The sequence below is a fragment of the Lactuca virosa genome, chromosome 4 (assembly GCF_052849685.1).
Source record: "Lactuca virosa cultivar CGN04683 chromosome 4, Lactuca_virosa_CGN04683_v6, whole genome shotgun sequence".
NCBI classification, from domain to species: Eukaryota; Viridiplantae; Streptophyta; class Magnoliopsida; order Asterales; family Asteraceae; genus Lactuca; species Lactuca virosa.
In genome coordinates, this window is record NC_136429.1 from 183,082,627 (window position 1) to 183,099,585 (window position 16,959).

The 16,959-nt window shown below is 36.4% G+C and overlaps 1 protein-coding gene and 1 pseudogene across 1 annotated transcript; one reads left to right on the forward strand and one right to left on the reverse strand.

Annotated features, from left to right (window-relative positions):
• Positions 1-1,099: 1,099 nt before the first annotated feature.
• On the forward strand, positions 1,100-2,785 carry LOC145107811 (mitogen-activated protein kinase kinase kinase 20 pseudogene; annotated as a pseudogene).
• A 13,397-nt stretch (positions 2,786-16,182) lies between these two features.
• Positions 16,183-16,560, reverse strand: LOC145105418 (uncharacterized). The gene has a single exon (XM_079042528.1). It carries the CDS (start codon positions 16,558-16,560, stop codon positions 16,183-16,185), a length of 378 nt encoding a protein of 125 aa, XP_078898654.1.
• Between the last annotated feature and the right edge of the window lie 399 nt (positions 16,561-16,959).

The window sequence follows — 16,959 nt, forward strand, 5'->3', positions numbered from 1 at the left end:
TCGTGCCTGTATTTGAAACCAGGTAGGTCTTTTCAATGAAATGCATGCTCTCCAAAAGAGTCCAAACATGCCTTGTGGCACATCGGACATATCTCGTCAGCTGAGAATAATGTCTTTTTACTTCTCTTTCAAGATTCATATTGGCTACACACTTAAACTCATATTTTATCTAAGCACATGACAAATATAACACCGAAAATCGGGGTGGCCATGGCCCTAAAGGGATTTGCTACTAGGAACCATAAATTTAGTATTGATCGGAGCTCTTGGTTGAAAAACCCGATAATGAGTATCCCATTGTAATTTCTTAGTCTTTCCTGTAGCACCTTGCTAGAGCTTCTAAGAGCATCTTCAATGAAGGCTCTTTGAAAAACTTTTTACCTTTTGAATAAATCATTTAAAGAGTTATGGCCTCCTAGCAAAAAACTTTTTAAACAAAACTTTTTTATTTTATACGTCATTCTCAAGAGATAAACAAAACTTCTATACAAATTTAAGTAAATTTGGGTAAAAGCTTTTATAAATCTTTTATATAAATTTGTTAGTGAAAAATCTAGTGGGCAAATACAATAAGTCTTTACAAAGACTTATAACCTTAATAATAACTTAGCTTAAAAAAAACAAATTTATTCAAACATTTGCAACTTGTTGCAATCTTACTATTTAATTAGCATCTTCTCACAAGCACATGGAGTGTAAGTTGGCATAAATCCGGAGTAATGTAGTTAATGATTCATTCATAAACATTCATTTCGTAGGCATACATGGTGCAAATGTGGCTTGTGTGATATTAATGCTTCAAGTACATATATCAATTCGATTAAGAACTAACCATAAAAGAAATACTGTACAAGCTAAACTTATTATTTGATCGATACATATAATATATATGTATAATTATTTAATGTTAAAAACATTTGACGTATCTTGAGAATTCGAGCTTCGACATGTCACAAGTTAGACATTATTTGAAAACCATTTGTGGATGATATGACATAAATGGTAACGATTTTTATATGTACTTGAAAAGAAAACGAACACAAAGGACGACAGTTATTCCGTTAAAAAGAAAAGGGAATACTGGTGTCCTGTGTTATGTATGTCCTACCTTTTCAACTCCAACGAAAACGCGGCTGCTTCTTTGCCAATCCCCCCATATGACTAAAATTAGAAACTCCATGGAAACAACGAAATTTCACAACCCCACGCTCGTAAACCCTAAATTTTGTTTTTCTTTCATTCACCTCATAACCCTCTTTTACCCTAAATTCATCGAATATACTCTCACTTCTTGAAATTCTTGACAACCAAGAAGAAAAGGGAAAAGATTGATCGATCTTTTCAAGAGAAAGTAGTCAATTTTTTCTTTTTTCTTTTTGTTAATTCTAATTTGTCGACCTATCTTTCGTAATCAAGTAACCTACAGCATTTGGGAATGGATTCGGTTTTGAAGAAAGGCAATGAGAAAAAGAGGAGTCTAATCAGTTCCGAGAGTTGGGTGGTGAACGATGAGAGAAAAAGAAGGAAGCAAGAACATGAGGTGCTTGAACAGAGCAAGTATGGCGATGGAATGGCATGGTTTAGAGGTTGTTTGATTGGTAAAGGGTGTTTTGGGTCTGTATTCCTTGCGAATTTGAAGAAACCCAAATCGAGATACAGCTCTTATCCATCAATTATGGCTGTGAAATCGGCTGAGGTCTCTGTTTCGTCTTCAATTCAAAAGGAGAGAGAGGTTTTGAATAATCTCCGAGGGTGTCGTAATGTGATCAGATGTTTTGGGGAAGAGATTACAACCGGAGAGAATGGACAAATGGTGTACAATTTGCTGCTGGAGTATGGCTCCGGAGGAACCCTAGCTGATCTCATCAAAAAATCCGGTGGAAATGGGTTGCCGGAATCGGATGTCAAACGTCATACTAGGTCAATTCTTCATGGATTACGTCATATACATCATAACGGGTATGTCCACTGCGATTTAAAACCTGAAAACATTCTACTCATCGGTAGTTCCTCTAATGGTGATTTCACGGCTAAAATTGGCGATCTGGGGTTAGCAAAAAGGGCAAAACAGAGCAAGATAAGCAAAGTCGTCCGTTATCAGAGAGGCACCTCGATGTATTTTTCGCCGGAAATTTTAACCGACGGCGTCCAAGAAGCTCCGTCTGATATCTGGGCATTTGGGTGCATCGTGCTGGAGATGTTCACCGGAAAACCTCCATGGAACTCAAAAATGGAAAACAACAATGAGGAATCACCTTCAATTCCAAGCAGTATATCAAGAGAAGGGAGAAGTTTCTTGAAGAGTTGTTTCTCGAGGAAAGCTTGTTTTAGATGGACGGCTGAGATGCTTTTAGCTCATACTTTTCTGGAAGGAGTCGGTGATGATGATGATGAAGAAGATGTTAAAGTTGAAGAGTTGGGTGACGTTTTGGACATAAATGGAATTTGTTCGTCAATCATGTCTGATGATGAGATGAGTATGTTGTCGTTTTCAGATGGGTTGAGTTATTATTCTGAAGATGAACTCCATTATTGGTCTGAAGAAGATGTTTCTTGCTTTTCTGTAGAAGAAAATGGTACCACTGTATTGAATGAAGTACATCAATACCCTATTACTTTCTCCATTTCTTCAGGAGTGTAGCTTAGTTCATGTCATGATCAATGTTAAGTTATATCATACTTTTGTTCCGTAGCCATAATTGAGATATAGATTAAACTAAGCTTAATTTCCTTTTGGATCGTATATTTAATGGAAATTTGATTTATTCTTTGTGTTGTCTGATAAGTGCATCAAGATGTGGGAATCAGGATCTTGTGTTTGTTTCCTTTTGTCATTTAAACAAAGCTGGTTTCTTTATGAGTTTATGGTAAAGATTTGTCCTTATAACGCATCCTCTGTTGTAGGTTAAATACGTATCTTATTAGATTAGATGATTACTTTGCATGTTCTTGTAGTTTTGGTGTGAAAAACTAGAGATGGTTTCAATGATCTTGTGTATAATTTGTTAAATTCAGGTATCTAAAGCATACGTATTGCAATCATGAATCAAAATTATTAGTTAGAATATTTTTTTAATATATTGATCACGATATGAGCATATGGCATTTATTATTGCAACTATAGTTTAAAGAAAGATCTATGATGCATAATGTGAAAATTTAAAATTGTATATGCCTACTGAACTATAGTTTAATATTGTTTTTAACGGGAAACATGTAATCAATTGTATGTTTAAGCCTGAAGGATTTTTTTTTTCGGCCGTAAAAATTAATAACAAAGAAAAAAAGGAAATAGCAACAAGCTATAAAATTACAAGAAGAAAATAAAATAAAAATTACAAAGACGACTCATCTAAAGGTTACAACACCAATTGATCAAATTTAATCGACTACCGTTTTAATTCTATAAGACATCTAAAAGAAAGATTTAGAATGCAATGAAGTGAAGGTTCTTGATAGATCAATAGGCTTGGTGTCAAAAACCCTTTGAAGGCAGCCGCATAAAATGCTTAGAGGGACTTACCGGACATACCCAAAGCTTGAGTGCTTGACCCCTTTGAAATATTGCGGTCACCGAGTCTAGATGGGAAATGACGATGCCCAGCATGTTCAAACTTACCAATGAGTCATTTTGCCACCTTGCACAACAAGATCAAATCCACAGAAGGGACAAAGCTAAGTATCGATGTTGACACCTCGATAGGCCACATTGGAGTAAGTAGGTAGCATCAAAATTTAGATTTTCCAAGCTACAATATTAACTTTACTTGGGAGGGACTTGCATCGTACCGTCTTGAAACTTACATTGTTGGACAGAAGGATTGAATCGATAACTTATCTCAGAAAAGTTGTAGTAAATTGACAAAATTAATTCAAAAACCAATTCCAAATGGATGAACCATATATGGTAAGTATGTCAACCGAAACAAAAGTTAGTGACACAAAAATAAATACATGGAACTATTGGGTTATAATCATAGTTCAATCTTGACAAAGAAAGAATAAATAATTAAGAAACTAATTTGTTAATCAATACTAAATAATGAGCTAACTAGAAATTAAAGGAGAATGACCATTTTGTTATGATCAATATTTTCCCATAATTTGTGATCCTTCTCATTAGATGATATATATATATATATATATATATATATATATATATATATATATATATATATATATATATATATATATATATATATATATATATATATATATATACAAATACAATATATGGGCTGCTATATAAAAAAGGCCCCCATAACGTAAATGCATGAGTATAAGTAATGTCTAACATCCCCCCGTAGTCGAAACGGGAGATTGAGATCGAACGTTTAGACTAGATCGAAAATCCAGAAATAGGGATGACGGAAGACCTTTGGTGAAGATGTCCGTGTACTGAGAAGAAAAAGGAACATGAAGCACACGAATATGACCCATGGCAACTTGGTCGCGAACAAAGTGAAGATCAATCTCTATATGTTTAGTGCATTGATGCTGAACTGGATTCGAAGACAGATAAACGGCACTAACATTATCACAATAAACCAAGGTTGCAGTGAGAGGCGGATAAAGCAACTCGCGTAATAGATTGCGAAGCCAGCACGTCTCAGCAACGGCATTTGCAACTCCGCGGTATCCAGCTTCAACACTAGAGCGTGAGATGGTGCCCTGTCTCTTTGAAGACCAGGATACAAGATTCTGCCCCAGGAAAACGCAGTATCCGGACATAGAGCGTCGAGTAGTTGGGCAGCCAGCCCAATCAGCATCAGAGTAAGCAACGAGACCACGTGATGGAGAGGCATATAACTGAAGACCATGATCTAAGGTGCCTCTAAGGTACCTAAGGATACGCTTGAGAGCTGTAAAGTGAGGCTCTCGAGGGTCATGCATAAAGAGACAAACTTGTTGAACAGCATAAGTGATGTCTGGTCTGGTAAAACTCAAGTACTGAAGAGCACCTGCAAGGCTACGATATAGAGTCGGATCAGTGACCGGAGGACCCGATCCATCAAACTTGGCAGAAGTGTTTGTTGGGGTACGAGCAGGTTTGCAATTAAGCATATGAGCTCGTTCAAGAATCTGGATAGCATATTTCTGCTGAGACAAGAACATGCCGTGAGTGTCACGCGAGACAGCGACTCCTAAGAAATAATTCAGAGCACCCAAATCTGTCATGGAAAACTCAGAGCGAAGAGAAGCAATAATATGATGAAGTAGGCTTGTGGTAGATGCAGTTAACACAATGTCATAAACATAGAGAAGTAAGTAAGCAATCTGATCGCCCTGTCTGTAAATAAAAAGAGAAGTGTCTGATTTGCTATTAGTGAAACCACGACTAGTGATGAATGTTGGATTAATGTCTAAGTCCATAACTATATTTGGTATGTACTTGACCCGACCCGGCATGGTCCATTTGGGTTGCACTTCACCGACACAATTTATATGGATAGTCTTTTGAGAATAGTATATTTATGATTTATATTAATATATTATAAGTTCTAATATATTAATATGGAATCATATTATTTAATTAGTATTGATCAAGAATTAATTTAGAATTAATTAAGTGATAAAAAAAAACTAATTAAATATGGACTCTTATATATATGGAATGGGCCAAGTTCATTTAGGTTGGGCTAAGCTTTCATGGATGGTCCATGGAGCTTTTAACCCATGGATCCTATGTAAATGAAAGGTCATGGGTATTAGGGTTTACATGGATGTAACCCTAATCCTCCATAATATATAAAGGGGTCCTTGGCTCACAAAATTGGCACAAGTGTGTGAAAATAAGAGTGGGCCGATTTTAGTGTGCATACATATTCTCTCAAGTTCTTCCAAGGTGTTTTGGCGATTTGTGATTCCATTTGAGGCTTCCACACTATTGGGGCTAAGCTCTTAAAGCTTGAAGACATCAAGCTACATCAAAAGGTATGTCATCTAACTAGAACTTTGTAGTATAGGTGCTTCATAATATGCTAGTTAGGATGAAACCTTGGAATAGTTAATATTTGCATGTATAATAGAGAAAACATAGATCCAAGGTTTATAGGTTGCATGTACACCATAGGAGTGTTAGAATGCTCAAAACCCAACAGTGGTATCAGAGCCATGAGTTGTTTTCAGTTATATTGATGCAAATGTTTTATTTTCAAGTTGGAAAAAAAAAGAAAAAAAAACATGACGTTTGTCAAATTTTAAGATAATTACTTGTTTTGTGAAAAACGAATTATTTGTAAAATTTGAATCATTTGTTATATGAGTTGAATTAGGTCAAATTTAGTAAAAGATAAAATGATATGATTATTTTATTAGTTTTAAAAGTTTGATCTAAATGTTTTAAGGAGTTACAAATTTTGTCAAAAAATTTTGGAGCTCAAATTTTTTTTTAAAGTTGTGATCTTAAGGGTTTTTGAAACTTCCATAAGTTATGGATATGAAAGTTTTTTAAAAAAAAAAATTTGATTCAAAGTTTTTATGGAGTTACAAAATTTGGTGTTAATGTTTTAAAGAATTCCATAACTTGTTCTTAAGTTATGGAACATGGAAAGTTTCATCATAAAACACCATTAATTCCATAAGTTATGGAATCCAAAGGTTTTCAAGAATTACAAAACTTGCCCTCAAGTTTTGGAATTTGAGAAAAGTTTTTTATGAAAAAAAGAATTGAATTCTAAAACTCTTGGGTTCATAACTTAAACAATTAATTAAATGGTTTTAATTTTGAGTTTAAAATTGGAATTATGATGTTTTGTTGAATAGTTCAAATTAACTCTTATGGACTTTATTAATAGTTAATTAAAGCGATTAATTAAAAGAGTATTATTAAATCCATAAATATATGGTTTGAGTTTAATTAAATTAAAAGTCTAGTTTAATTAATAGATTAAACCATCAAGTATTTTAAATGTCTAAAATACACCATTATACTATTATAATATTAAAAGTTTAATATATTATATGTATAAGAGCAAGTCGTCTTACCATTAGTAGGCCTCATTCACGAAGCCGGTCTATAAGGGGGGTATAAGGTTGTTGCCTATAAAATGGCAGCTTAATGGGTGTCCACTCTCACCCACCGCTTCCTTGACTGGTGGAGGGTCGTTAGCCGAACAGGTAGGACAAGGACTATAATTCTCCCTTCATTAAAAGTATTAATGATAAATACTAAGTAACTAAACCTTTTATTAATTCCCAATCTTAGTTACTTAGGAAAATGTGAATAACGTGCTAATCCATGAAATTACACTTTGCACTTTGTTTAAACCGTTAGTGGAGCGTGTGTGGTTAACCGGCACACTAACCTGGATTTAACAAAGTAGGCAAAGGGTAACTTAATATTTATCATAGTATCAGTGGAGCTCGTGTGGTTAACCGGCACATCGATTGAGGGGTAAATATTAAGGGTACCAAGTATATTTGCATGGTTACTTCACACCTTGTTTTGTGATCCTCGGCATCCCAGTCACAAAACCTGAAGGACACACTCGAGATTGAAACATGCCATTGAAAATTTCAATGAATCTCAAAAGATCTAGGAGTTTCAAATCCAAGTAAAAAAACCTAATTAAATTATTTCGTTTTTCATGGTGGAAATTGGTAAATCGTCATTTACCTACCTTCAACTATTTTATAACTCGGATTACGGCATCCCTCTTCCAGTTATAAATAGGTTGTTGGATCCTAGCCTTAATATTTCATATGGGGTGTTATATTAAGGACTTTAGATCAACTATCTTGAATATCTCCCAAAAGATGTCGAGTTCAGACATCTATGATCTTCCCAAATCTCTTGGAACTTTACTTCCTCCACATCCTCCAATTATTCTCCCTAACCCACAAGTTCAAGGTCACTCAAGCCCTAATGGCAAGCAAGGTCTATGTGTGATCACATCTTAGAGATGAAGTCACATATTGACAAGCCGGGAGAGTTGGGTTTCAAAGTCTTGAGAAAGTTGGATGTTCAATCACTTTCTAAGTCACATAGTGAGTTCCTTTGGGACTACTATGATACAGACTATGACATGAACCTTAATGATCATATTTATTTGCTTGGTGCTGCTGAATCAGCAATGATTTGGAACGATAGTGAAGCAAATTTGATTAGAAGATCAACTTCCCAAAAACTTTATGGACAGTGACAATGGTGACACTGGAAATCCAGAAAAAGCATTCTCTTCCCAATGGAAAGGGATTGGCCATAGTCAACCCGGTTGACCAAATGGTAAAGAGAAAGGCTAAGTTTGAGATAGTCCCATTACCAAAGGGTCCATATGTTTATTTTGCCAAAGGAAGGGGCGTTGATTGCAAAGCTGCCAAATTTACCTAAGGATGTTAAAGTCAATAAGTTTGACTCTACATCAGGTAGAGCCCATTATCTAACTCTGTTAAGTTCTATTTTGAGATCCTCATTACATGATGTGATTGGGTCACATGTTGATGTTTTAAGAATCAAAGAATAGAGAAAAATCTTAAAGGAAGTATATGCTGATTCTGATCGCGAAGGTGGATTTCGATCGCATCAGAATTTTAAGTAGTTGCTTAAGAAGTTATGATATATTGCTAAGGAATAGATAACAACAATTTTCCATGTGGATTGTAAGGATAAGTTTTTCCGCAAAGTTTTAAAATAAAAGAAAATTGTTTAATTTTGTTTATTTGAAGTATCCTTACAATGGCATTTGTGGAAAATTGTTGCTTATATGATTCCACTGACAGCAATATTGGAAAATGGATTTGATTCTTTTATTTGTGGTAGTGTCTAAATTTACCAAATCAGGAAAGTTCCTCATCACCCAAGTTTCAATTGAACCGAAACTTGGAATCATGCAAGTTGAATAGTATGATGAATGAGAACTTTCAAGCATTGGAAAATCAAGACTAATTACTTGTTCACATGGATGTGTGAGTCAAGTGAAGGACTAAAGGGATCGAGTACACATTCTTGTGCACTGGTCATGTCCACCACAAAGCTCGTTAAGACTATTTGATTTACTAAAGTTTAGTAAATATGGTTATACTTACAAGTTTAAGTATAATTCTGAAACATTGGAAAAGTCTCAATGTATGGCAGAACGAATGGGAAGAATCAAATTAGGCAGAAAGATAAAAGTTTCTCAAATCTGAAAATATGGGAGAGTACTTTAGTATCATGTTTGTGATCATCTTAATGATTTAGAAATCATATCACAATTAGTCCTCTAAAGGTCATCTTAGTGCATTCTTATGACTAAGAAGAGGAGTCATGAATTGTTGAAATGGTTACATCAGGAAGATGAGTCATACTTCGTTCCAAAACAATTCTTAGAGTCATACTCCAAGATTGTAACTTGAGTGACATATCTTAAAGAAAGGTTTAAAACACTTGTCAAATGTAAGAGTAAAAGTGTCCTACTCTTGTACATTTGAAATTGGTAAGTTGTGATGTTTTGGATAAAACAAAGACCAACTAAGGCCAATTGTGTGAAGTGTTTGTCTTGATAAAGAATCCGCACTATCTCTTGAATATTTGGCAAGATAGTCTTATATGTCAAGAGGATAGTGGGAGTCTTAAAGATCTTAAAAAGAATTTCAAGAACTAATCAAGAATAAAACCTGAGGTTCTTCACTAGTACACGACTTGAGGTTTATAACCTATCGTGTTGACATATTCCGTGCCCATTCCAGTTAAAGTTGGCTTTGCATAGGAGTTCTGAAAGTTCTCAATTGGTTGCATAACAACTTGGAAGCAATGGCAGGCCCTGTACTGCCAGGTGGCAAGAAGTTAAGATTGCATAAGTTCAGTCCATTTGAGTTTGGATTTGTCATTATCCTTGTCTTGTGACTATGGTTTTGACGATTCACATGGATAAGAACACATACACCATAAAATCTAAGGGTCATAAGGTTTCTCTCCGATTCATGAAAATGATGGTGAGGAAACACTTCCACCAAGTAGATTTGAAGCAGATGGCAAAAGGTCTAAACAATTGAGACTATGATTACGGCATCCCTTTTCATAGTTCTGAAATTGTTTAGACACACATGCATGCTATCTAAGGAAAGGTATATGATTTTGATAAAGTTTTATCAAAGCATCTCGTATCAGAAATCTGAACTTTGGTAAGAAAGTCAATAAAGTATTGATTTCTAGAAGTCCAGCTGATTTCTGAGTACATGTCAAAGCTAGTGGGAGCATAAGTGTTATGCTAATAATCATCATGTTAGTGGGAGCATGATAATTATTGTTAGTGTTGCAAGTTAGCAATGTTAATTATAGAAAACAAAAGTTTCAATTCGTGAGGCTGCAGGGATTGAAAAAGTTGTTTTGCTATAATTAAGGGAGAGGATATACTTCATTTCAGTTCTAAAGGCTTAGATTGAGACCTTAATCATCTTTAGTCAAGAATATATATATGAATTTCATGTTGGATTGGTTCAACTTAAGGAAATTCTATATATTGCGTTCTCAAAATTCGAATATGATTACGACATCCCTCTTCATAGTCAAATTTTGAAAACATGGCAAATAAAAATATTATAGCAAAAGACTGGTCTAGAATCATGTCTTTATGTGAGACATCATGAATCGTGTACCATTTGCTTTGGGTACAGGATCGATTGCATGTGCTATAATATTTGTCATTTCTAAATTTTTCCAAATGCCCAGAGGCATTAAGAAGGGAAAAGGTCTAGAATTGGATATGACTAAAATGATTAAGCAATTGTCGAGGACAATCTGAGGTTTACCAAAGATTGGTTGCTCAGGGACAGTTGGAAGTATAGTGCTAATTTTGGAAGGACCATATTGACATATTCTGAAAAGAGGCATCTCTTATTCAGAAGTGATAGTCAAAATGAGAATATGGAGTTGTCTCCATAGGTGGAAGTTATCTGTGTAAGATTAGAAAACTTAATGCAAGAAGCATGTCCAAAGCAATGTACTTTGAATATGAGACTTAGTTTCCATGGAGTTGATCTCCATTGGAATACCTTATAATGACTGTTGACAAGTCTTTGTGACTTTGTACATATTCATTACAGGAGGGTCAGTGCATATAAGTTTAAAATCTAAACAGATTTCGATAAATGATAGGAATTTGAAATTCTCACATTTTTCGATAAGGATTTGGGAGTGTGAAATTAGAATCATTGAAATTATGTTCAATTGGTTTATTTCACAAAGTAAGGATCATAGACAAACATAGAGTGCATACTTGGTGTATGGCAAAGCTATTGTTTAAGAAAAACATAGTGTACATGCTTGGAGCATGGGACAACTAGTGTTTTTAATTCAAGTATAAAGTTGATAAAACCGAAACAATGAATAATGAGTAATCAGTATGGTGATAAATAAAAGTGTTTATTTATATTCATAGGGTTTGATACCATATTTGATTCATTTATTCTTGTGTTTCACTTTGCATGTTTTGACTTCCAGAATAACTAATTCGCTCTTCCTGAATGATTAAGTTATTCAAACCATCCATAATCGGTCATATGTTGGAAGTAGATATGAATCAAGACTGTCATGGGTTGGTTTGTAGAGGTCCAAGTTGGTGGACAAAGTGGTGCTACAACACTCATGAGTGCTCATAAGTTCTGAGTATTGGATTCAACCCGCGCTCATTTGAATCACTTCATGGATTTTATCACGAGTGATCATGAGACGATAATATCGTATATTCTTCAAACCTAGAGATATGAGTTGTTACTATGAGTTGGTTATACATTGATTGCACGAAAACGCATTTGGTAACTCGATGTTATAAAACGTGCCTTTGTGTATGATTCAACAAGTAGTAGAACAAGCCATATGAGTCGAAGTTTATCCATTCCTTTTACCTTCAGGATAAAAGCGATATATGTGGGCCCCTCGATGATTTAGCGATGACACATGTGAGTGCTTGGCCAAGCCAGGACTGATTTGATTTGTTCAATCAGTCAGTCATCATAAATCGAAAATCGGGAAACAAAAAATGGACAGAGAGAATGATTATAATCCATGTCTCAGTCCATATGATATCTAGAATGGAGGAATATATGATCCCTTATCTAATGGACAAGTCATTGACAAGGTCAGAGTTCGACAGCGGCTTTAAGAGCTACGATTTCCAGTTAGGTTTTGAAGTCATACTCAATAATAGTTTTAGACTTATCCAAGTGGGAGACTGTTGGATTAATGTCTAAGTCCATAACTATATTTGGTATGTACTTGACCCGACCCGGCATGGTCCATTTGGGTTGCACTTCACCGACACAATTTATATGGATAGTCTTTTGAGAATAGTATATTTATGATTTATATTAATATATTATAAGTTCTAATATATTAATATGGAATCATATTATTTAATTAGTATTGATCAAGAATTAATTAAGTGATCAAAAAGAACTAATTAAATATGGACTCTTATATATATGGAATGGGCCAAGTTCATTTAGGTTGGGCTAAGCTTTCATGGATGGTCCATGGAGCTTTTAACCCATGGATCCTATGTAAATGAAAGGTCATGGGTATTAGGGTTTACATGGATGTAACCCTAATCCTCCATAATATATAAAGGGGTCCTTGGCTCACAAAATTAGCACAAGTGTGTGAAAATAAGAGTGGGCCGATTTTAGTGTGCATACATATTCTCTCAAGTTCTTCCAAGGTTTTTTGGTGATTTGTGATTCCATTTGAGGCTTCCACACTATTGGGGCTAAGCTCTTAAAGCTTGAAGACATCAAGCTACATCAAAAGGTATGTCATCTAACTAGAACTTTGTAGTATAGGTGCTTCATAATATGCTAGTTAGGATGAAACCTTGGAATAGTTAATATTTGCATGTATAATAGAGAAAACATAGATCCAAGGTTTATAGGGTTGCATGTACACCATAGGAGTGTTAGAATGCTCAAAACCCAACAATGAACTGAGCAAATCTCCGGAACCTAGCTCGCGGTGCCTGTTTGAGGCCATATAAAGATTTCTGCAATAAACAAACATGGTTAGGAGTAGAAGGGTCCCGAAATCCTGGAGGTTGATGCATGTAGACAGTCTCTTGAAGATGACCATGAAGAAACGCATTCTTCACATCTAACTGGTGAACCGGCCAATGATGAGATATGGCCAAACTAAGAACTGTCCGGATGGTGGCCAGTTTAACAACTGGACTAAAAGTCTCGTCACAATCAAGTCCTGGTCGTTGACTACGACCATTAGCAACAAGACGAGCTTTGTAGCGAGCTAAAGAGCCATCAGCATTATATTTCTGTTTAAACAACCAAATGCAATTAACAACATTAGCATCGGGAGGCCGAGGCACAAGTACCCAAGTCCCGTTAGATATAAGTGCACTAAATTCTTCTTTCATAGCATTTAACCAGTTAGGATCTTGAAAAGCCTCTAAATAGTTGCGCGGAACAGGTGAGGTGGTAGAATCTATGTGAAGATTCAACTGGTCAACGGGTTTGATGATGTCGTGACGATAACGAGTGGTCATACTGTGAGTGCTAGAGGCAGGAGGAAGAGATCGAGTAGGTATAGTACGAGGAGTAGCACCGACACTCGTAGTGGAGCTGTTACCAGATGTAACAGCAGGAGGATCCGAGTGGGCATCAGACTCAAGTTGGACTGAAGAAATATCTGAAGTATGAGATGGATTAGGTGGGGCCGAGTGAGGGTCGGTCACGTGAGGTGAGCCGGTCGGAGTAGATGAACAAGAAGGATGACTGAGGGGTTGGCCTTTATGAGAAGGGTGATTGAACATATTTCAAGACTCATCCATTTGAAGAAACTCATAGTTGGGAGATTGATTTGGGGTCATGGAGCCAAAAGGAAAAATAGTTTCGTCAAAGGTTACGTGACGGGATATGATAATTTGGTTTGTTTGAAGGTTGAGACAACGGTAACCTTTACGATTAGTGGGATACCCAAGAAAGATACATGGAACAGACCGAGGTTGTAACTTATGGGTGTTGTTGAGGTGTGGGAAACATAGACAACCAAAGACGCGAAGGTGACTATATTGGGGTTGTTTGTGATAGAGTTTATGAAATGGGGAGTCATTATGGAGAGTGGTGGAGGGTAGAATATTTAAAAGATGGGTAGCCATATGAAGAGCTTCAACCCAATAGGTGGGAGGAAGGTGGGCTTGAAAGAGAAGAGTGCGAATGATATTGTTTATGGTTCGAAGCATTCGTTCAGATTTACCGTTTTGTTGAGAGGTGTAAGGACAAAAAAATCGCATATGGATGCCATGTGTGGCACACAATTGATGAAATTGGGAGTTGTCAAACTCTTTACCATTATCACATTTGAAAAAATTGTATGTCTTTGTGAAATTGGTTTTTGATATAGGTACGGAATATAACAAATTTAGAAAAAACTTCAGATTTATTTCGTAAAGGATAAACCCACAAGAAATGAGAGAAGTGATCAAGAAAAATGACATAATATTTAATGCCACTATGACTTTCCAAAGGGGAAGTCCAAACATCTGAGTGAATAACTTGAAATGGAAATTAAGTGTTGGTTTTGGACAATGAAAAAGATAAACGGACGTGTTTGCCTAGCTGACACGCATGACACAATAATGGAGAATCCTTTTTATTACAAGAAATAAACTTTTGAGACACAAGATGCTTAAGGACTTGATCGCCAGGATGACCGAGCCTCTGATGCCACGTGGAGGGACCGACACTAACGAAAGCTTGATGAGAATGACTTGTAACAGGATATAGGTCACCGGTGCTATCACATCGAAGGAGGATTTGTTTGGTCAAGTAATCCTTCACAGAAAAACCATACTCGTCAAACTCAATAGAACATTTATTATCGTGAGTGAATTTACGAACAAAAACAAGATTTTTAATAATTTTAGGAGTAATAAGAACGTGTTTTAAAGTAAGAGTACGAAAGGGATTATATCCAAGAGTAGTATGACCCGTTTTAATTACTGGAATTTGCGATCCATCACCGAATAATACTGGGAAATTAGATTTATTGCAAATATTACTAGAGGACTTGAGTATACCTGGGTCAGCATGATGCCACGTGGAGGGACCGACACTAACGAAAGCTTGATGAGAATGACTTGTAACAGGATATAGGTCACCGGTGCTATCACATCGAAGGAGGATTTGTTTGGTCAAGTAATCCTTCACAGAAAAACCATACTCGTCAAACTCAATAGAACATTTATTATCGTGAGTGAATTTACGAACAAAAACAAGATTTTTAATAATTTTAGGAGTAATAAGAACGTGTTTTAAAGTAAGAGTACGAAAGGGATTATATCCAAGAGTAGTATGACCCGTTTTAATTACTGGAATTTGCGATCCATCACCGAATAATACTGGGAAATTAGATTTATTGCAAATATTACTAGAGGACTTGAGTATACCTGGGTCAGCATGAAGGTGAGCGGTTGCACCGGTGTCCATGTACCAGTCGGCAGTAGCCGGGTCTTGAAGGTTCATGGTTGAGAAAGCTTGTGGTAATGTGGTGGCTTGATCTGAAAATTGCCAATTATAAGATGTATTGGGCTGTCCAGCGAATAAAGCTTGCTGATGGGCTAAAGGAGAAGAACCCCAAGGTTGTTGGGCCTGCGCTGGTGAAGATCAGCTTGGTAGCTGATTCTGTGGGCCAGATTGTGTGTTGGGCTGGACTGCAGGCCATTTTACCATCTGATTTGGAGTAGGCAGGATCCCACACTGAACAGGGTAATAAATCGGCCATGGAATAGCTCCTCCCCATTCGCTAAATTGACTGTCGTGCATTGGTCCGCCACCACCGCCGGACTTCCCACGTCCGCCTCTGCCGGAGCGTCCGCCACGACCGCCACCATGGCTGTTCCTGCTGCCTCCACGAGCGGCGTTAGGGCTTGAATTAGGAGGTCGATTATGATGATCGGTGGTCAGAACAAGGGGCGAAGAGGGAGTGTCTTGGTGGGTGGCTTTATTGACGCAATTTTTCTCCTTAAGAAGTGCACGTTCTTCTAGGTTAAGCATAGCACGCATTTGAAGAAACGTAGGGAAAGGTTTTTGGTACCTGATGGTAGGGATGATGTAAGAGTATGTCGATGGTAAACCGTTGAGGGCATAGATAACTAAGTTGCGTTCAGGAACCGGCGACCCAATATTGGTAAGGAGATCTGAAATTGATTTGATTTTGTTGCAATAATCGAAAATGGAGGAGGTACCAAGAGAGAGAGATCAGAGTTCATCATCTAACTCCATGGCTTTCGATTCTTTATTTTCGTGAAACAGTTCTTTGATGGCATTCCAAATAGCTGCAGCAGTGGGATCAACTTGGAGAATAGCTTGAAGAACTGGCTGTGAAAGCGTGTCGTACAACCATTGTTTCACCACGTTGTCAACTGTGTCCCATTTAGCATCGACAGGAATAGGTTCGGGGGGGTCAAGGTGATCGAAAACTTCATAGGCAAGGCAGTGAGTCTTGAACAATTCCTTCCAAGAGTCGTAGTTGAGGCGTTCCAAATCAAGAACAAGAGGAACATATGATTTAATGTTTGTGATGCCATAGATCTTGTCAGTGAGAGTAGGTTTGGATGAAGACTCTCCAACGGTCATGATTGATGAGAAGTAGAGAGGAAGAAGAATACAGGAAGAAGAGGATTACAGGATCAATGAAGAAAATACGCCGTAAGGTCGATTAGGTTTTTTTCTATAGAGATTTAGCCTGATACCATGTTATGATCAATATTTTCCTATAATCTGTGATCCTTCTCATTAGATGATATATATAGATACAAATACAATATATGGGCTGCTATATAAAAAAGGCCCCCAGAACGTAAATACATGAGTATAAGTAATGTCTAACACATTTATGCAATAAAGGTCCATAGTTTGAATTATAGAATTAATACTATAATTATGCAAACTTGGATATGAACATTGTCTCGAAGGTTTGTGCATTATATAAGGCATGTAAATCCTTGATAGATTAGCCAAAAATACTTTCACGAA